This window comes from Danio rerio, chromosome 7 (genome assembly GCF_052040795.2).
Source record: "Danio rerio strain M-AB ecotype USA chromosome 7, GRCz13ab, whole genome shotgun sequence".
In the NCBI taxonomy this organism is placed as follows: domain Eukaryota; kingdom Metazoa; phylum Chordata; class Actinopteri; order Cypriniformes; family Danionidae; genus Danio; species Danio rerio.
Window position 1 is genome coordinate 12,829,458 of NC_141027.1, and position 23,600 is coordinate 12,853,057.

The 23,600-nt window shown below is 34.5% G+C and overlaps 1 protein-coding gene and 1 long non-coding RNA gene across 3 annotated transcripts in view; one reads left to right on the plus strand and one right to left on the minus strand.

Annotated features, from left to right (window-relative positions):
• Positions 1 to 2,845: 2,845 nt before the first annotated feature.
• The window catches only part of sh3gl3a (SH3-domain GRB2-like 3a), a 64,462-nt gene continuing 43,707 nt past the window's right edge, over positions 2,846 to 23,600 (minus strand). Inside the window, exons 2-11 of one of the 2 annotated variants that reach the window (XM_087259842.1) lie at positions 22,377 to 22,445; positions 22,205 to 22,277; positions 15,858 to 16,001; positions 15,243 to 15,376; positions 11,947 to 12,105; positions 9,812 to 9,915; positions 9,327 to 9,451; positions 7,444 to 7,476; positions 6,977 to 7,045; positions 2,846 to 5,397 (exon numbers count right to left, since the gene is read on the minus strand). In XM_087259842.1, the coding sequence (XP_087115968.1) occupies positions 5,192 to 5,397; positions 6,977 to 7,045; positions 7,444 to 7,476; positions 9,327 to 9,451; positions 9,812 to 9,915; positions 11,947 to 12,105; positions 15,243 to 15,376; positions 15,858 to 16,001; positions 22,205 to 22,277; positions 22,377 to 22,445 (1,116 nt within the window). In that variant the 3' untranslated portion in view covers positions 2,846 to 5,191. 2 annotated transcript variants of the gene reach the window in all.
• The window catches only part of LOC148679675 (uncharacterized), a 162,273-nt gene continuing 151,437 nt past the window's right edge, over positions 12,765 to 23,600 (plus strand). Inside the window, exons 1-2 of the long non-coding RNA XR_015944704.1 lie at positions 12,765 to 13,271; positions 13,737 to 13,934. This is a non-coding gene — a long non-coding RNA (uncharacterized LOC148679675). The remainder of the gene's footprint in view (positions 13,272 to 13,736; positions 13,935 to 23,600) is intronic.

The following is a 23,600-nucleotide window of genomic DNA, read 5'->3' on the forward strand; positions in this document are numbered from 1 at the left end:
GTTTTTTTTGTCACGGATCGAACTATTTTTATAGATCAGGCAAAAAGGGGAGGAGACAAATGTAATTTGCTTTCCATTTATTAAAAAAACAGTACTGTGAAAATTCACTCTTACTACTGCTGTTGCTGAAAAAGCTAAACAGAAATCTAACATCTCTACAATCCATATTTATTTTTAGTCTAATTTTCGAAAAAATAATTCAGTTATTCATTCAAGAAAATTCATGTTTCATGGCTAGATGGATCATTTTTGAAGATTTTTTCAGTGGCTTATTTTTGATGTGCCATAAACATCAGTGGTTTGATCTAAACTATAAACAGTTTTCTCAGTACTTCTGTGTTATTTCACTGTTTGTAACTTCATAACTAACTCAAAAGTCTAAAGACTGAATCTCTTTCTTGATTTTTGCATTTTCAGATTTAATTATTATTTACAGATTAATAAATACTAATAAAACAAATTTATGTTGTGTGGTTGTTGAGATCCCGATCCTTTAATGATTAATCGTGCAGCTTAAACTGAATGCATTAATGCAGGCTAAACAAGTAGGGACAGAAAACACCTTTAATAACTTAAGAAACCCACCACATCCCGAATAACCCACCACAAAAAGGCTAAATGCTTTCATACATGTGATTTGAATTACGTGAAATGCGTTCTCTATGATAAATACAAATTTAGGATGAATCTACAAGTAAAAAAAAAAAAACTAAAACTAATCCTCGGGTCACGTGTGTTCCGAACCGTGGGTTGTGATCTGTACGAATCACGGATTAACAGTGATCCGTTACACCCCTGATATTTTGACTATTTTATACTACACCATTTCGAATTTGGGGTCGATGATGTTTTTGAAAGATGTCTCTTATTTATCAGTACTGTATATATACAGTTGAAGTCAGAATTATTAGCCCCCTGAATTATTAGAGCGCTTGTTTATTTTTCCCCAGTTTCTGTTTAACGGAGAAAAGTTTTATAGATAGGAAAGAGAAGATTATTACAGTAACTTGCCTAATTACCCTAACCTGCCTAGTCAACCTAATTAACCCAGTCAAGCCTTTAAATGACACTTTAAGCTGTATAGAAGTGTCTTGAAAAATATCTAGTCTAATATTATTTACTGTCATCATGGTGAAGATAAAATAAATCAGTTATTAGAAATGAGTAAATAAAACTATTATGTTTAGACTCATGTTAAAAAAAAATCTTCTTTCCGTTAAACAGAAATCGGCAAAAAAAAATGAAGTTCTAATAGTTCAGGGGGGCTAATAATTCTGACTTCAACTGTATATATATATATATATATACACACACACACACACACACACACACACACACACACACACACACACACACACACACACATACCCAGTTATGTGTGTGTGTGTGGTGTGTGTGTGTGTATATTTATATATATATATATATATATATGGAAGTTAAAAACGTAAAAACTGGAACTTACTAAATGCATGATTAATTATTTCTCTGTTAACTAAATAGATTGGATGTGTTATTTTTTATTTATTTTTTATTTTTTTTTACATATCTAACTTTTTTAAAGCTAGCTAAAATAATTTGGTAATGTCTAACTTTGTGAATCTAGAAGGTCGATAATTGATAAAATTGATGAAACTCATATACAATCGAAGAAAAAAAAAAAGATTAGTATTAAACTTTGCCTTGAAAGTAATCCTGCATGGTGAAAAATTAATCACTAATATGTTCTTTCAAAAAAGCATAAATGTAGTACTTCTGGCAACTCAGTTTAGAGCTGTTAATAGCACTGGACTTCACAGCTGTAAGCAGGATTTATATAAAAACAGCTTTTTCTTTTAGTCCCTTCTTGCTCTCTGACTGCATTATTTGGCCAGAAATAAAACAGACTATTCAAAAATAGAAAAAGATTAAAACCTTGTGGTCAATGGCAGAAACCAAAAAACAGTCATTCAGAAGATCATGCGCAAGAAACACTGCTCAGAGTAACAAAAATAACATTCAACATTACCCGAATAGTCTAATTTTGGTGGACAAACAGACACAAATTTTGTCAGTCGGTCCAGACACTTACGGACTACAGAAAAAAAAAACAAGTCATTAACAAACACAAATGTAAAAACATCATTCAAAGTACGACAGGGATCAAACGAACCACATAGACGAGCAAAAAAATCCTCGTTACGTACAGTACGAAGTTGTGAATCATATCAATATATATATTTATATACTGTATATATATATAGATTTTGTTCCATAAGATAAGACTGATAAATTTTTGTATTTCTCGGCATGGCAGAAAGAGATACAGTAGAAAGTGCAATGTCCTAAATAATAAAAAAAAAACAACACAAAAATAAAATGTGCACATCAATGGGTGTGTTATTCTAAAGCTTTAGTGCAATACGGTCACCATTCAAAAAAAGCACTTGAAGGCGCAAGAGAGAAAGAGAGCATAATACACCCGCAGTACTTACTATGATGCCTAAAGTCACAGTAAGTGTGTAAACGGAGACGGAGAGAGATAAAGAGGACATTCATAAGAGTTGCAGTCACAGTTTATAGAAAAATTGTGTTTCAAAGAACACATAAGACCACCGCAGGCAGGTAAAAGCCCATATCAGAGCTAAATAAACAAAAGAACTAAAATATAAAGGAGACTGAGAAGGTAAAATTCCACCCCATTGGATGCATCACATTTTCAAAATGAATGAATGCTGTGCTGAAGCTGAAATAAATTGCGCTTTGACATGACACTGGCAAAAACCAGCCCAGGCTCATTGCGGATATGTACCCAGGTCTACATTTCTGGGGACAGTGAAATATATGACTGGAGGTATGTTTGCTTGCAGTTTTTGCAAATCTACCAGAGGCAGATACAAATACCATAATGATCTCAAATTGATCTCACGTATTCTCTTCTTGCGTAGAGGGCGCAATATACACTTTAGCCGACCAGGCTAGCTTGCTGTTGACTGACTGACCCCACCCACCCCCTTCCCTAAACCCAACCAATAGTGTTTTCAAAAGCCGTCATGGTCGCGTGATTTCACCATGTTTTCAGCCGGTTGTTTATTTATTTATTAATTTTTTAATTTGTGCTCTTGTCTTACCTGCTTACTTATGCTAACTCTGCTACATGTCCCAAGTCTGCCGACATATGCAGCAAGCTACCAGGCAAACTAGTAACATGTGAAAAGCTGTCCACATGGAGGCAAGAGGTCAGCTGGTAGCGCAAAAAGGAGCAGAAACCCTCAGCGGCATCATATTGCCCCGTATCGTTCATTATTAAGATTAAATGCAGGCAGACGGATCTCCGGCTATATAATTCGCTCTCCAAAAATGTAGACAGGTGTATGTATCCACAATAAGCCTGTGTTGCCAAAAACACACGTTCGTAACCAGTATTCTAAGTGTTGTGTTTCGTTAAAATAGCGGCTAAACATCCTTAAAACAAATGACCTTACTCGAGGAACCGAAACCTTTTTCTGCCGATTAATAGGGGATGATGTAAAGAGAAATAAAAGTACTGAACACGTCACTATTTCACTAAAAACATATTTCTAAAGGTGCAGTTGATTTGAAATGTTTACTGGATGTTGGTAACATTCAAAGAAATCCATATATGCAAAGAAAACCAATCTAATTAGTTTACAAATTAAGTTATGTGTAATAAAATGAAATGACCATAGACTGTAGTATCCGTTTGTTTTGTTTTTTTTTGTCTATAGGGATTAGAAAAATCAGTCCTGTGATTCCTGTCCAATCAAATTAAACATAGAAGGTAAATCACATCATATTAAACGACCTCAAGACGTGCGCTTTTTAATTGCAGCAAACTGTTTGGAAGCATTAAAAGTGTGCAAGAAGATGTCCAAAATCTTTACACGCATTGACCCAAAGACTGTTTAAATGCATGTCACTGATGAGAAGATGGCGGATGGTTACTGTATAATGACTGAAATGGCCTTAAACAGCCAGCAGGCACAAAACGTCAACATGACGTCAAATAAACGTTGTACCCTAACGTCATGGGGATGTTGCATTTTATTTGGAAATGAAAATCAGGCTGATGTCAGAACTCAACATCAGGCCAATGTCAATGTCCAACATCCAACCTAAAACCAACCAGATATCAACGTCTAATAATGTTACAGCTTAACGTTGTGTGGACGTTACCACTATGATTGGACATTGGATTTTGGTTGCCACACCTGATAAATGTCAGTATTTGATGGGAGTATGATGTTGGTTTAAGACGTTGACTCGACATTGGATTTTGGTCACTTTCTATCAACCTAAAATCGACCAAATATCAAAATCATTTGATGTCATTATTGCACATCAAAATAACGTTATCCTTAGGAGCTGGCTACACACTGAATTTTGGTCACCTGACATCACAACCTAAATCTAACATCTTATGACATTGTGTGTGTGCTGGGCAATAACTCGATGCACTACAGAATGTTACGTTTACACACACATGTACAAATTACATGTAAACGCCTCAGCTTTTAACAGCATAATACACACCTACTCTTGAGTACTTTTGAAATGTATACATTTTACTCATAGTTTGAGTAATATTTATAACACTTTTACTCTACTTGCACTACATTTTTAGGCAAGTGATTTTTTAGGTACTCTTTCCACCACTGGAGGAGACCCACAGGACCATCAAGATTTTTACACTGTGTTGAAGTTTGTGAAAAGCACCTGAGCAATTATATAAAATATTAAACACATTTCAGTGGTTCAGTACTTTCTCCTTGTGTCATTCCATTGTTATAACACATACCTAATTTTTCAGATTTTTTGTTTTGTTTTATTTTTTTATGTGTATTTTGTTTGGGTTTTTACCAAAATCTGGTTCAATTCCACGTCAACAGAAACATTATTTCCAGGAAAAACATGGCGTGTTCAATACTTATTTTCTCCGTTGTACTTCAAATAGCATGCATTAGCATCATCTAATAAATGCATTCCATTTTAAAGATGTTTAGATCTTATTTTACCGAAATAAACGAAGCAAAAATACTGACGCAGTACAGTGTACGAACCTGTATGTGGCACCTTGAAGGAAATGAGATCAATAAATACTGAAGGTTAACGGCTGAACACTGTCTGTGGTGAAACGCAAGGCTTTCATCGGTGAGAATGCAGCAGAGGATGCTGGGTGAAGTGGATGTTTGGTTCACTGTGGCAGCGGCACCAGCACGTCCACGTAGTTGATGGGGAAGAAGCCCGACTCGCCGTTGATCATGCCTTCGTACCAGTTCTCGTCGATCTGGTTGGTGAGGATGATGATGTCCCCCTCTTTGAAGCCTAGCTCGCCCTCATTCTCCGGCTCGAAGTCGTAGAGCGACCGACAGCACGGCTGGTCCATGTGGGACTCTAACTCTGCACAGAGGAAAAACAGCAGCTGCGTTTATATTACAAATTACAAAAAAAACTAGGTACAGGGATAATCTTGATGAAAAGCTTCTCTAGAGTGCTCAGGACATCAGATTAGGCCGATGGTTTACCTTCCAACAAGACAATGACCCTAAGCACACAGCTAAAATAACAAAGTAGTGGCTTCACAACGACTTTGTGACTATTCTTAAATGGCCCAGCCAAAGCCCTGATGTAAACCTAATTGAGCATCTCTAGAGAGAACTATAAAAGGCTGTCCACCCATGCTTACCATCCAACCTGACAAAACTTGAGAGGTTCTGCAAGACGAAATGGCAGAGGATCCCCAAAACCAGGTGTGAAAATCGTGGTGGATCTTTTCCAAAAAGACTCAGGGCTGTATAAGATCAAAAGGGCGCTTCTACTAAATACAAAGCAAAGGGTCTGAATACCTGGAAGCATGTGATATTTAAGCTGCAAAATCTGCAAAAATGTCACAAATTCTTTGTTTTTCTGTCAATATGGGTTGCTGTGTGTACCTTATTGAGAAATTGTTTTTTTACTTAAATGATTTTAGCAAATGGCTGGAATACAACAAAGAGTGAAACATTTAAGGGGTCAAAATACTTTCTGTACCACTGTGTAAATTTCAGTTCTTTTATATTTCTTTCCCTGAGTTATATTTAATAGACAGAAGTTTTTTTTTCCTCAACACATTTCTAAACATAATAGTTTTAATAACTAACTCCATCTCTAAAAAGAGGAAAAATGTAGGTGCGTTTATTTCTTAATCATTAGTTATAATCTATTAATAACTGGAATTAGTTTTTAATCAAAAATACAGTTTTTAGATGAAGGATTTATTTATTAACATGACCAAACAATGACCAATACTACGACAGCATAGGACAGTTCACACTTTGTACCTTGGCATTTTTGTCTGATTTTCATCTACTTCCCTGCAACACTGAAATGAACACTGCCCTATAAGGCTGTTTTGTTACACACAGTTGAAGTCAGAATTATTAGCCCCCTAAAATATTAGCCCCCGTTCCCCCCCCCCCCCCCCCCCCCCCCAATTTCTGTTTAACGCATAGAAGATTGTTTCGACGCATTTCTAAACATAATAGTTTTAATAACTCATTTCTAATAACTGATTTGTTTTATCTTTGCCTTGATGACAGTAAATAATATTTGACTAGATGTTTGACTAGTATTCAGTTTAATGTGAAATTTAATGGCTTAACTAGGATATTTAGGTTAATTAAGCAAATGATTTTATAACAGTGCTATGCTCAGTAGACAATCAAAACATGTACATTTCTTAAGGAGTCTAATAATTTTTTTTATCTTAAAATGGTTTAAAAAAATAAAAACTGCTTTTATTCTAGCCGAAATAAAACAAATAAGACTTTCTCCAGAAGAAAAAAATATTATAGGAAATACTGTGAATTTCCTTGCTCCATTGAGCATCATTTGGGAAATATTAAAAAATAATAATAATTCACAAGAGGGCTAATAATTCTGATTTAACTGTATATAACTACTTTCACATTCAGAATTGAACCTATAGGTTGATACTTACGTTTGCTATTACCATTGGGACTTTCAGGCCACGATTGTGTCATGGATGAGGTGTGTGTGAACTGATCAACTGAGAGTAAAAAACACATGAGAACAAAGCATGAGAGACGCAAACATACAGAATGATGATGAGCATGGATACGAGCACACACACACACGCACGCACGCAGGCACGCACGCACGCACGCACGCACGCACGCACGCACGCACGCACGCACGCACGCACACACACACACACACACACACACACACACAAAATAATAACATCATGTAACTCATGAGTTACAGATGTGAACTGTAAGGTTGTCTCGTGTTAGTTGCTTTACTTGCTTAAAAAACAAACATAATTTTTTTAGGTTTACAAAATATATATAATGTAACTGAAATATAAATAGTCAAACTCCTATTATGATCAGGAAAGTAAACTAATTTGAATTATTTATAATTGTTACATAAGTGTCCACCTACTTTTTCCATTTACAGTGTGGTTGACTTGGATATCTGAAAGCAACATGAAAGAATTGCGTAAGAAAACATGATGGTGGTGAAATATGAGAAAACGGAAAATGAACAATGGACCCATTTATGAACCTTCAATTTCAAAATTAGAGACAAAAATCACAAAAATGAAGCAAACAGGTAAATACAGACAAAAAATAAATAAATTAAAAGGAAGTCTGAAAAAAATTATCATTTATTTTATTTCTTCTAATGTTGATTTATGATAATGATGAAGTACTAATATCTATGTGGTAATTATATATTTTTTAAATTAAAGAATTAATATTTATTAAATATTTTTGTTTTAAGTGATAATAATAAACTTGTAACGAACTTCAAAACAGCAACTACAATCTAAAAATTCCTGAAAAATTGTTTTTTTACTTAAAAAAAGACACTTTATCATTGAATTTTTTTCTTCTAATGTATATTTATTTAATTACAAAGATGTTGAAATATTAATCAAATATAAAAAAACACAAACACACATAACATATACATGTTTATATTTAATAAAATTAATTATTTATTTCAGTTTTAGTTTGGAATAATAAATTATTGTGTCAAACTCCAAAAAATGCACCATAAAAGTTTGATGTTAAACTCATTTTACTCCAAGTATACACTACCTGACAAAAATCTTGTCGCCAATCCAAGCTTTAGGAACAACAAATAATAACTTCACTTCTAGCTGGTCATTTGGTATCAGAAGTGGCTTATATGAAAGGCAAAGGCCCCAAGATTACGCTTATTTTACCAAAATAAAATATGATCACGTCTTGATTTTGAATGATTTCATTAGGACAGTAAGGTCTGACTCTGCTTAGACAAAAGTCTTGTCACTTAACAAGAGTAATGTAGAGTATAGAATATAAAGTTATGCTGCAGTGGACAAAGAGTTAATATTGTGTATGACTCTCATGAGCTTGGAGGACTGCATCCATACATCTCTGCAATGACTCAAATCACTTATTAATAAAGTCATCTGGAATGGCAAAGAGAGGGTTCTTGTAGGACATCCAGAGCTCATCAAGATTCTTTGGATTCATCTTCAATGCCTCCTTCATCTTACCCCAGACATGCTCAATAATGTTTATGTCTGGTGACTAGGCTGGCCAATCCTGGAGCACCTTGACCTTCTTTGCTTTCAGGAGCTTTGATGTGGAGGCTGAAGTATGAGGAGGAGCGCTATCCTGCTGAAGAATTTACCCTCTCCTGTGGTTTGTAATGTAATGGGCAGCACAAATGTCTTGATACCTCAGGCTGTTGATGTCGCCATCCACTTTGCAGATCTCTCGCACGCCCCAATACTGAATGTAACCCCAAACCATGACTTTTTTTCCCATCAAAACTGACTGATTTCTTAGTAATCTTGGGTCGATGCTGGTTCCAATAGGTCTTCTGCAGTATTTGTGATGATTAGGATGCAGTTTAACAGATGATTTATCAGAGAAATCGACCTTCTGCCACTTTTCCAATTGATTGACTAGAAGTCAAGCTATTATTTGTTGCTCTTACAACTGGGATTGACGACAAGACTTTTGTCAGGTAGTGTAGATTTGTAAGAAACTCACAAAAAAAAATTAATTTTAGCATAATTTACATAATTTTTTTATAACATTCACATGAATAAATAAAAGATTTATAAAAAAAAATGCAGTATCCAAAATTCTTCCACCACATTAAAAAAACTGCTAATATAAGGATTTAAAAGTATTTTAACAGATACAAGTTATGACAATAAAATAAAAAAAGAACATTTTGCTCTCATGTGTGTCTGTATGTTTCTGCTTAGACTAAAGCATATGAAATCTGTCTTCTTAAATGTCAAGATGTTTTGTTGTGGATACCTGTGGATTTGATTGATGAGGTGTGTGAAAGTCCATTGTGCTGTGTGTTCTCCACGCTCTCCAAACTGGACACTATTGACTTTGGCTTGAACTCTTTTTTGGGCCGACGGCTTGCTGTAGATATCCTGCAACATCAGATGCCACAATATATTAATAACTCAATTGTATATTAAAGTAAATCTTTATTTCGTTGAAGTGTTTGCCTGGTATCCAAAGCAAGGAGATGAAACAAATAATAATAATAATAATAATAATAATAATGTTAAAATCGGAACTGTAAGATTCAAATGTTCCAATTACCTTTTCAGCACAGAACATAGATAAAGAGTAGATATGAATATGTCGTATCAATAATGCTTTTATGAATATTGACTGGGTACTGGATGTTTTCTACTGAATGAGAGGGTGTGTGTGTGTGTGTGTGTGTGTGTGTGTGTGTGTGTGTGTGTGTGTGTGTGTGTGTGTGTGTGTGTGGTTAAAGGCACCTGTTCTGTAGTTTGCTGTCGATGTCCTTCAGGATCTCCAGAGACTGTCTATGGTATTCTAGCGCTGCCTCAATTAGAGCTGATAACTGACTCACCTGCTCCACCTGCAGGTCAGAGCGGCACAATGCGTTTATACAGGTTATTAGTTAGTCAAAGGCTTATTTACAGTGTGATACAATGCCAGCTTCCTCAAGTATTAAAAATAGAAATAATGAAAAAAAAAATAATAATAATAAATAAATAAATATTATAACATATAAGAGCATTTACATATTATATATATATATATATATATATATATATATATATATACATATACATATATATATATATATATATATATATATATATATATATATATATATATATATATATATATATATACATATATATATATATATATATATACATATATATATATATACATATATATATATATACATATATATATATATATACATATATATATATATATATATATATATATATATATATATATATATATATATATATATGTATGTATATATATATATATATATGTATGTGTATATATATATATATATATATATATATATATATATATATATATATATATATATATATATATATATATATATATATATATATATATATGAAATGTTAATAATACAAAATACAAAAAAAATTATTATACAAATTAAATAGACAAGATTAATATTGATTAATGTATTTCGTAAGCACTTTACAGACATACAGTTGAAGTAATAATACTGTAAATACAGCATTTGGCAAAATATTTATTAAATATGACAATTTCCAATGTAAATTAAGTGTATTTGCTTATTTTTTGTCAATAAAAAAATGTCAATAAAAAAGCTGTATTAATTGATGTCTTTTGATTATTTATATTTGATACTGTAACTCTCTGAATAATATGTATCAATAAAACTGTTAGACTTATTTTCATACCCCTCACTGCATACCATCAAGGTTTAGCATGCACTTTAATGCACTTTAACCAGCAGCTAGATCTCTGCAACTCTCACATGGTCGCCCACTGAAGCTAATTAGGGCTGCGCCCAGTCAGTACCTGGATGGGAGACCACATTAGAAAGCTAGGTTGCTGCTGGAAGTGGTGTTAGTGGAAACAGCAGAGGTCTGAGTGGGTCCTAACGCCCCAGTATAGTGAAGGGGACTCTATACTGCTCAGTGAGCGCCGTTTTTCGGATGAGACAATAAACCTAGGTCCTGACTCTCTGTGGTCATTAAAAATTCTTCAAATGTTTCCTTCGAAAAGAGACAATTTTGCCCACTGGCCTGTCCATCATGGCCTCCTAACAATCCCCATATCATAATTGGCTTCATCACTCTGCCTTCTCTCCATCAATCAGTTGATGTGTGGTGTGTGATCTGGCACAATATGTAAATGTCCTCTAAATGTGTGTAAAGCACTTTGAGCGTCTAGAAAAGCGTTATATAAATGTAATGAATTCTTATTAACCAAATCCTTACCTAAAACAATATTGCCTACAATATTTTCCAGCAACAGTCAAACTACGTGTACACCTTTTTGACTGTGTACTTGTCTATCTGTGCCCACATGTCTGTTTTTCTTGACACATTTATTGTCCTTCACGTATTAATTGTCTTTTATGTATTACTGTTAACATTGCTAACTGTATATTGTTTTGTTTCTTAGAGAATATTGTTGTATTGTGCACTGTCTGGAGCCAGCAACAAAGCTTTTCACTCATCATAGTACACATGCTGCTGTTGATGTGACAAAAAAGTAATTTGATTCGTTTTAATTTGATTTGATTTTGAAACAAAGTATTATACTTGTATTGAATTGTTTTGGACCCCTCATAGTCTCAATTTGTTTAAAGTGTACTACACTGAATGACATTTTAGCGAATGACTTGTGTATCATGGTAAAAATGGTTCTATATGATAGTTTATTCCAATAAAATATTAATTAAAAAGAACACAGTTAAACTTACATTAAAAAAGCTGTATTAATTGATGTCTTGAGATTCTTTATATATGATACTGTACCTCTCTGACTAACATGCATCAATAAAACTGAGTTAAACTAAAAAGAAAGCTGGATTATACTTGTATCGCATCGTTTTGACCCCTCATAAACTGCCTCTTACATCGTTCTCCAGAAAGTTGAACATGCTCCTCTCTGCGAGCTCTTTGGACTCCTCAAATTTCTCCACGGCCTGTTTGATCTCCTCATCGGGAATCTTGCCCTGACGCTTCTTCTTGTAGTCAAAGTCTAACCGTCGACCCTCCAGCTTCTTTAGATGATGCTGTCGAGAAACACACAAAGACATTCTTACATTACGCAATCAGCCAAGAAAGATAATCTACTGACCGATAATGCTAACCATACAACAATATTGATCAATTAATCAGAAGAGCTATTAATCATTAAGCTTTAAATTCCTGTGAAGTGCTTAGAAATGTGCAGTTTTGTTCTATGTGACTGACATGGCTAAAACTAATGATAGGAAGACTCAGCCCTTTGAGTTTCGTTCAGTGAGATGAACAAATCTTTTTGAGTCATTTTGTACAATTTGCTGTAATATTATTAAAATGTTACGAGTTGCTTCCAAACACATTCACAACTAGCCCAAGCATTGATCACACTACAAACAAGCCATATCTAGAATGCTTTTGTCTATGATTAGCTCAGCTCACCTCTTCTGACATGTCTACAAAATTGAGTCGTTTGTTCACGTGAGATAGACAGTCCCATAAAAGCTTAACCAATGTACACAATCTGAGCCTAAAGGAGCTTTGATTAGTTCACCTTTCAAGTCTTCGGGTTTTTGAGTCGTTTGTTCATTACGACAGCACATAAAGAGATGAATGATTAAAACCGAGCACTGGAAAAATTAAAGGATCAAATCTTTTTCCAGCTTTGACTACATATGATTGGCTTCTGTCTTTCACACGATGAATGAACGACTCAAACCTGAGGACTCAAGAAATGAACGAAAAAAATCTTTTTCCAGCTCTGACTGCAAATGATTGGCTTGTCTTTCACACAATGAACAACGTCTCAAACCTGAGGACTCGAGAGATGAATGGATCAAATCTTTTTCCGACTTTGACTACATTTGATTGGCTTCTGTCTTTCATGCAATGAACGAATGACTTAAACCTGAGAACTCGAGTAATGAACAAAACAAATCTTTGTCCAGCTCTGACTGCAAATGATTGGCTTCTGTCTTTCACACAGTGAACAAACGTTTCAAAGCGAACACACGAGAAATGAACGAATCAAATATTTTTCCGGCTTTGACTATATATGATTGACTTCTGTCTTTCACATGATGAACAAACGACTCAAACCTGAGGACTTGAGAAATGAACGGATCAAATTGTTTCCAGCTCTGACAGAATATGATTGGCTTTTGCCTTTCATATGATGAACGAACAACTCAAACGGAGGACTCAAGAAATGAACGGAGCAAATCTTTTTCCGGCTTAGGATTGACTTCTGTCTTTCACACGATGAATGAACACCTCAAACCTGAGGACTCGAGAAATGAACGAATCAAATCTTTTTCCAACTTTGACTGCATATGGTTGGCTTTTGTCATTCACATGAACGAACGACTCAAATCGAGGAATCAAAAAATGAACGGATCAAATCTTTTTCTAGCTTTGACTACATATGACTGGCTTCTGTCTTTCACATGATGAACGTACGACTCAAACCGAGGACTCGAGAAATGAACGGATCAAATGATTTTTCCAGCATTGACTGCATATGATTGGTTTCTGTCTTTCACACGATGAACGAACGACTCAAACCTGAGGACTTAAGAAATAGACGGATCAAATAATATTCCGTCTTTGAATACATATGTTTGGCTTCTGTCTTTCACACGATGAACGAATGACTTAAACCGAGGACTTAAGAAATGAACAGATGAAATTTTTTTCTGGCTTTGACTGCATTTGATTGGCCTCTGTCTTTCATGTGACGAACGAACGACTCAAACTGAAGACTCAAGAAATGAATGGATAGAAAAGGAACTGATCTTCTACCCCACCTGCACAAATGTGCTTATGCATGAAAGAACGAATCTCTCCCTGAGAGGAGTCATTGTTCTCGAATCACATGATTGTGATTTTTTTTTTCAAATTCAAAATGAACAAATCATTCAAGAACAACCCATCACTAATTGAAACATGAAGACAAGTCGAGAGATATAGTAGCACCTCCCACCCAAAAAACAGCCAATAGTGTTTAGTAGGGAGGCACGATATTAGAAAAATCTAACATTGCAATATTTTGTTAATATATATTGCAAAACGAATGCAATTTCACCAATTTATAAAGAATAAATACTTTTAGATTACTTCTGTGGAGCACAGGTGTCAAAGCCAGTTCCTGGAGCACCGCAGCTCAGCACAGTTTAGTTCCAACCCTAATTAAACACACCTGATCCAACTAATTGAGTGCTTTAGGCTTGTTTGATACCTACAGATGGATAGCTGGAACTAAACTCTGCAGGGCTCCGGCCCTCCAGGAACCGACTTTGACACCCCTGCTGTAGAGGGAGTGCATCAGCATAAAATCTAATAAACGATCCACAAGCATCGATGGATACAATAGAGAACAATATACAATTGAAATAAACAATATTTCAATGTTTTCCATGTAGAGTATTATTCAGGTAGGGTAATTGAATAATAAAAATAAAAGTTATTCATTATTAAAGTTTACAAACAGTAAATGTATTATTCCTGAATGCTTTTAAAATCATTATACGGTCACAGGCCTGCAAAAGAACATGCAAATGATAAATTATAATACAGATTCAACATTGCATATTATGCGATGTGACTATTGCGAATGATCACATTGGGATATCGATGCAGAAAAGAGCCCTGGCGTTTAGCTTTTATCACAGCTCTGCCAGTAAGAGTGATTGAGCTCAAGTGCATAAAGCAATAGCATCTTAAATGGAGCGGGACATGTCAGATACTAGAGAATGTTTAATAAGTCAGAAGACTTAATTGTTGATCCATTTAGGTGGAAGCGACAAACTGCAAGCTTTGGATGTTGTTATCTTCTTAATGCTAATTTTGTCACTGTTTTGAAGCAAATTAGCTTATCGATATGCTTAAAACACACTGATACTAGCATCTAAAAAAAAAATTTTGCTTTCTCAAGCACTTTAAAGAGAACATCCAAAATGTTACGCCTTGAGTAGGCTTTCAATCAGTAGGAATAAGAAGAATAAAATAAGGACTTTTCCTGTGTCAACATAACCGCCACCATTACGGGGCGTCATCTGCAATTAAGCACCGTTTTTTCAGGTACACCTGAAGTCATTATCTTGAAGTAAATGATTTTTAACACAAAAACTTATATTAATTCAGTCTTTAAACTGGAGTGTAAATGCAGAATAAGGAAACGGTGTCGTACCACAATCTCTTTGAGGTCTTTGTCTTGTAGATTCTGAAGCGGGTCGATGAAGTTCTGTTTTACACTGATATCGAGGGCGTCTTTAATATCAGCCATCTGTTTCATGGCTTCACCAATGTCTGCCAACGCGGTGCCTAAAAACATGATGGAGAACAAGTGATGCAAAGCTGGACCTCCATATAAAGCTATAAATAATGAAGCATTTAACTAATATTTAATAACAGATTAGAGGCACAAACACTTATAAACACAAATAAAAACACAAGTTAAATGGAGTGCAAGGGAAAAAGAAAAAGCGTGATTATTTGACAGATAAATGTATATTAAACAAAAAAAAAATGTGTTCTGTATTTTATAAACAATGGAAAATAATAATAAAAATATGTAAAATATGCACATCTGCATCTAATGTCAACAAAACACCACAAGGTGTCAGAGTGGTGTTCAAATGCTGTAAGGACGGCCTTTTACAGGAAACAAATTTCACAATGCACAATGAGCAAGCTTTCCAGTCTTATGAGAAGGATCTGGGGAGAGATGGAGCAGCATTCCTGCATACTGCAGCGGGGTTTCTGTAACTCATGTCTGAGCATGTGTGTGTGTGTTTGACATTACCGAAAGCGGACTCCTCCCCGAGCTCTCGTCCATACCGCAGCATACAGTCTCCTAACAGCCCTTCAGTCTGAGGATAACCCGTCGTCTTCACCTGCCCGCGGATTTTAGACACCGTGTTGAGCATGCCCAGTTTGGCTCTTGATGCTGTACAGAAATATAGATATTTATATACACACATGATTCATGCTCAAGATTAAACCATTAATTTGTAACACTGCACTTTAATATCACTGACAGTAGTAAAGAAGGAAAGAGAGGCAGTGTATTTGCAATAAAATGAAAATAATGCATGAGAAAATTAATCAATAGCAAGAAAAACAAAAATCTAAATTTGCAGTAGAAGATAAATTAGCCCTCCATATTTAAAAATGTCCTATAAAGAAAATCTGAATATACCTCTAGTTGAATAATAAGAGTTTAGTACATGGAAATGGCTACACCGTGAGCCTCAGACACCATTGTTTCCTCATTCTCATGCAGGTTCCACGAGAGTAAAATCCCAGTGAAAACCATGTCAATCAGAACACAAAGCAGACTGTTGCGTGACTCAAGATGTGCATGCATTTTAGGTCACACTCTACCTCATCTAACCTGACGCAGCCAAAACATCGGCTGATATGTTGCACACGTAATCATTAATATGAACACCTCAGGTAGTGTTTTGAGATCATTTTATATTGATAAGTTTAACAAACTTTATATTAAACTTAGACTCTCTCTCTCTCTCTCTCTCTCTCTCTCCTCTCTCTCTCTCTCTCTCTCATTTAACATTTTCACATTTTAGGTGCTTTATTGGCATGACAAATAGCTGTACATTCGTATTGCCAAAGCAGTGCAGCGTCGCTGCGTACAGACAAGACAGTGCAAAAAGGGCAGTAGTGCAAACAAATATGAACATAAAATATAATATAGAAATAAAGAAAAGAAATGTAAAACAATAAAAATAGATTAATAAAAATAACAATATATAAGTAAAACTAAAAATATTAATAAAAATAAAAATAGATCAATGGTAATTTGTGAAACAGGATAAAAGTGGTGACAATAATATAAACAGTAAGTCCACGAGTAAAGAGTTCCTGTGTTGTGTGTTGGAGACAGTGGAGCGGATCATTGTGGGTTCCTCAGACGGTGGCAGGAGTGCACAAACTGAGCTGCTAACACACAGCAGCACACACACTCCCCCAGTAGGATGGGCAGTTTCTCATTGTTTGACAGGGACTCAAAGTTTTTGTGTGTGTGTGTGAGTTTCGGGTAGAACTTCTCCCGGATCTCTGAGTATTTTGTGCACTTCGTAAGGAAGTGCAGTTCTGTTTCAATCGGCTGCTGAGGGCAGTGTGGGCACAGCCGCTCCTCCACCGGCAGCCATGTTTGTCTGTGCCGGCCCGTCTCTATAGCCAGCTGGTGTCCGCTGAGTCTGTATCTGCTTAGGGTGTTCCTCAGACCTTTATCTCTCTCTCTCTCTCTCTCTCTCTCTCTCTCTCTCTCTCTCTCTCTCTATATATATATATATATATATATATATATATATATATATATATATATATATATATTAGGGCTGTCAAAAGTAGCTTGTTAACACACATGATACATTTGAAATATTTAACGCGTGAAAAAAATTACGCAAATAACGCAGTTGCAGTTTTTTTATTTCCTTTTGTGGGAAACGTGTGTTTAACAACGGTGCGTGCATGGAGGCAACCTAGGCGGGTGCCTTGGGCAGCAGAATAGTGAGCGAACCCCACGTCTTCACTTTCATCAGCTACACCCACCCTCTCCCTCACGATCCTCTCTTTCATTAGCAAAAAGGTGACTTTCTTTTTTATTTTCAGGCTGAGGGCAGCGTGATTGCCGTTTGCCTAGAGCGTCCGTTCAGCTTGCCCTGGTCCTGCACGTGTTTGACGTGCAAAGAAAGAAGACCAAGGATGCGCTTTTAGAAGGAAAGTTTCAGTATAAAACAATTAATGTGGCATAACCAGGCTATTCTGCGTTTCATCCAGAGTTTCATGCAATTTCGGGTGTTTCATTTTTAATCTCTAGACTTTAACTGCAGTTCAGCAGTTCACTCTTATTCAGTAGATTTTCATTCAGGATGTTTTAATGGAATTTGATACTGCATGGCGAACGGAAAGAAAAACCTCAGCATTTCGGGACTCGCGTGATCCTTTAAGGTAAACAAAATCGCTGTTTACATGGTAGACTCTTAATCAGTATTATCTTAATAATAAAAGCAGAGTAATGGTGTCCATGTAAATGTATTTATTGAAAATGGCAGATGAAGTCGCATCTGTCAAAGACAGCTCTATTCTCTGCCCTATTCTCTAAGTTGCGTCCATGAGCCCTCACATTTCATAAGTTCCACGTCGCTGTGTCAGAATCCTTGCTTGTAAAATACAGCCATATTTTAGAGCCTGTAGTTTAAGCAAATTTGATGAACGCCATCGTGCGTGTTGATGAATCTGAAGGAATCCCTCCCTCACTCACCGGGTTCGCTGTATTGCACGCGTTGTGTGCGTGTGTGTGTTTAGTCCACTTAGAATCCAACATGGAAATCGCTTTTGTTTGTTATTTTCTTTGATTGTTTTGAAATTCAAATGGCATTTAATGTCTCTCCTTTTATTTCTGTAATAAATACGGCGTTTCGTGATTTATCATGATTAATTACGCTTTGTGATTAATCATGATTAATTAAAAAAAAAAGTGTGATTAATTACGCAAATTTTTTTTATCATTTGACAGCCCTAATATATATATATATATATATATATATATATATATATATATATATATATATATATATATATATATATATATATATATATATATATATATATAAAGTTTTAAGCACTGCTGTTTTCAGTCCGAAATGCCTTATCTATCCCTTTGGAAAGCAACTTGAATCAATCACTTAAAAAAATTAATTGCATGAATGATTCAATAAATCCAAGTGTATCTGTCTGCAGACTGCATAAGAGAGGGCGTAACAAGTACCTTGAAACTTGTAACATGAAGGGGACGTAGCATGCAGTTAACAAAATCCCAGTAAACCAAGCGAGATGTCACAACGAGATGTTGTTGGCAAGATGGCGGAAATACTTCCCAGAGAACATTTTCAACAAATGTTGTCATGGGTTCTCCAAATTTATTCACAACCTCTTAATTTAATATATCATTATATTCGTTCATTTCGCAAATCCACTCACTGACTTCATCTGTTTTGCCACGACAGTTAGCCTACTTGACGTCGCCCCCTGTGGTTGCAAATAACAGTACAATAGCGAGCGTGTCAAGAATGAAAGCCTTCGGAACTCGAGGCTGTATGTTAAAAACTGTGATGGTAGGGTTTAGGCTTGTTGTAGGTGTAGACGTTAATAACTATGATGGTTGGGTTTAGGGTTGGGGAAGGTGTAGACGTTAACAAATGATGGATACAGCACCATCTTTCCAACAACATGGTTTTCACATGTGAGTGTCCATAACTTCAAGTTAGGCCTTTACTACAAGTTATGCCCCTTCATGTAACGCCCCATCTTGCAGTCGCAGACAAACCCTACTCAATAAAAGGATTTGTTGCCACCTACTGGTGGTCTTAGCATAATGCTTATTTAAAGCAGACAAAATGTATGTAATTTATCATTTAAAATTCATTATTTTAGATTGATTGGGATTTTAGATTAATACAATAAAGCCAAGATAAAAATGAAGTAAACAGTGCTTTATAATTTATGGAACTGAACAATATTCAGGTACAGAAATTGAATCAAGTTTTTAAAAATACCACAGTATAGTCTTAATCAAATAAATAATTAAATACATTTCATCTTTTTAAAGCTGTAAACATTATAATTTATTTTACCCAAATGCTTCAACCCCTTCAGACCCAAATTATGTTCTAAGTTTCAGAAAAATGTAAGTTCATTTTCCCAGTTCCGAAGGCTTTCATAAATGAGACCAAATAAAAATAATGTCCATTTCAATGGACATCAGGTCAAACCTGCTGTACTTCAAAAACAATATACCAACATGAAATTACAATTTTACTTGACACTTTAACGTTAATTTTCAACTTTTATGCACATTAAAACCCACTGTATGTTAAATAGACAGACAGTCAACATAAATAGTTCACTTATATATTTATAAATCAGGGGTGTCCAAACTCGGTCCTGGAGGGCCAGTGTCCTGGAGAGTTTAGCTCCAACCCTAATCAAACACACCTGAACCAGCGAATCAAGCTCTTACAAGATATACTACAAACATCATGGCTGGTGTGTTGAGGCACGTTGGAGCTAAACTATGCAGGACAATGGCCCTCCATGAAAGAGTTTGGACACCCCTGATATAAATCATCTTTTACTTGCCCTTGTTTCAAACATTTATGAGTTTCTTTATTTCTGTTGAAGACATAAGAAGATATTTTGAAGACACCTGGAAACGTTTGGAAACTGACTCCACAGTATTTGTTTTTTTCTTCAATGAAAGTCAATGATTACGAGTTTTTATCTCTTCTTTTGTGTTCAACAGAGATCAAATGTCTTACAACAATCCATGCGAACGATAAACTCTAATATGATTAAACCTTTGTAGTAACTCCACAAATGATGTGCTCTGTGGTGCTAAAACCAACTATATATACAAATCAAAACGTGTGACTATTGCAGATGAGCACATTGCGACGTCAATAGTGAAACGATGTATTGTGCAGCCCTAATTGTTACTATATCATGTTTGACCATATTGCAAACCTCTGATGCAAGCATAAAGCAATGTTGTGCAACACAGTGATCAAGTTTCAGGAGGAGGCTGTGTTCTCGTTGAGCAATATAATCAGTTTAATAAGATAATAAGCTACAGTCATGTTCAAACAGGTCCACACATCAGGCCGAATGGGTCAAGCTGATGGATATGGACACAATCATTACATTAGCTAACAACAAAACACCACTGTTGATTAAATTCAAACCAAAAGCACATTAAAAAGCGAGTAAAGTAAAATAAAAACATGCAAAGATCATGCCGTATAATGTGTTTAACATTGCATTTGATGACTAATGATTTTCTTTCGTATTATTAAAGCCATTTTCAGGCAATGTGAAAAAAACACAACTACATTAAGGCTTTAATCACACCAAATGCGCTTTTTGCAATGATTTTTGAATTTTTATTTATTTATTTTTTTACTGTCTTTATTGATTTTAGGAGCTTTTAATATGCACTTTAGAAATCAAAACCAAAAATACAAAACTCTGATAAATGATTTTTGAATAGTTTTTAAACTAGTTGCTTGCTGTTGCGTGCGTTTTTCCCATTAGTCAGTCATGTCTTTTTTTTATTGTCCAATCAAATAAAAGCAGAGGCGGGTTCTGCTGATCATTTATTGCATATTGTTTGTGTTGTCAATTCGACTACGAAGACTTTTATAGATGGACAAGAGACTAGTGGTCGATGTTTTGAGTTATCCGCAGCTGTATGACTTCACAAATGGTGAATATCACAATATTTTTAATATATTACAATTGTAACAATACCAGCAGCAGCGCCCGCGCACAATACGCAGCTGATTCAGTGGTTGCCTAGCAACATTAAATTCGCACCACACTTATTTATTTTTTTGTCAACAAAAAGAGGCAGAGTGGTGCACCTCCGAATGCTTTCGATAAACATCGTCCCTTAAATTGTAAAAAATAAACACAAATTAATAGTTTTCCGTATTTTGAGATTTATGTTTTCCTTTTCTTCATTTTTTGAAGCTTTTGAAATGCATTGTGGGAAATTGATCTTTACTCCAACAGCTTTTGCTGTTAAGAAAGTTTTAAAAAAGTGTCGATGTTGACATGTTTGTAAGGCCCAATCCCAATTCTATTTTTGTACCCCTTACCCCTTCCCCTTGGCCCTTGTGTGAAGAAATGGGACACCACAACACCTCCGCACGTCATCATATGTCCTCGCGATCTGTAGCTTCATATGAGATTGATGATCATGACTGCTGTTGTTATTCCAGTTGAGTTATTTTTTGGTATTTATCTTCAAAGAATCACTGAAGGCAACGATATCATGTTATCATAAGATATAAAGGTGGCAATAAGCTCGTAACTGTACTGTGTATTTACACTGTGGTCATATTCATCTATGTAAACGCACCAAAAACATTATTAACATTATACCAGACACTGTAAAAGGGTCATTCCCAGCCACTACACTTTTCTGACAGGGTATTCAGGTGTCATCGAGTGACAGAATGTTGTGGGACATGCGCTTGTTTGTTGTAGAAATTCGTAAAACCGGATGGTGTTCAAACTGTAAATGCATTGTTAGTGCAAAGTGAATGCTGATGTTGTGATTCATACCTGGGTTTGGTTGGAGATATTCTGTGGTTTTAGTTATGAGTTCAAAAACAGACTTGTTGGTGACTTCTATTTTCTGTAAAGGTGGGAAAAGATCATGTGGATAATGGTAAATATGCTTCTCACATACTGTAAATCACATTAAGAAAGAGGGGATCATTTGTGCAGTTCTCACCCGCTCCATTTCCATGAAGTCTTCATCGAGTTTCGTCCCTTCCGCACCACTGATCTTCTCACTTAATAACTACATAGAGAGAAAGAGAGAGAGAGATGGAGATATTAGATCAGGGACAGGAAGCAGTGATATTAGGCAATGTTTTCCTGTGCACACAATACAGTGGTCGGAAGAAAAAATAAATCAATAATGAGCTTCTATTGTGGCTTACAGTGAAGAAACGATACCCGACATCACAGATCCAAATTTAGCTTTTGTGTAAAGCCTGGTTTATACTTCTGCGTCAAGTGACCGGCGTAACCAACGGCGCATGCAACACGCGTAGCTGTGCATTTATACTTCTGCTCGCTGTTTTTGTTGGTCTGCATTAACACTTTCAAAACGCTAGTTGGCAGTGAGGTGTTAATGTGTCTCTGTGTTGAGTTTCTAGTTTATATTATATTATTTTGTATTATTTTATATCATATTATTTTATATCATTTTATATTATATTATATTATTTTTTACTATTTTATATCATTTTACATTATATTATATTATTTTTAATTATTTTATATCATGTTATTTTATATCATTGAATATTATATTATATTATATTATATTATATTATTTTTAATTATTTTATATATTATTTTATATCATTTTATATTATATTATATTATTTTATTTTTAATTATTTTATATCATGTTATTTTATATCATTCGATATTATATTATATTATATTATATTATTTTTAATTATTTTATATATTATTTTATATCGTTTTATATTATATTATATTATATTATATTATATTATATTATATTATATTATATTATATTATATTATATTATTTTGTTTGATATTATATCATATTATTTTATATCATTGTATATTATATTATATTATATTATATTATATTATATTATTTGATATTATATTATATTATTTTGTTTGATATTATATCATTTTATATTATATTATATTATATTATTTGATATTATATTATTTTGTTTGATATTATATTATATTATATTATTTGATATTATATTATTTTGTTTGATATTATATTATATTATATTATATTATATTATATTATATTATATTATATTATATTATATTATATTATATTATATTATATTATATTATATTATATTATATTATATTATATTATATTATATTATGGAGGGGCATCTCCTGTATAAAACATTTGCCGGAATAGTTGGTAGTTCATTTCGCTGTGG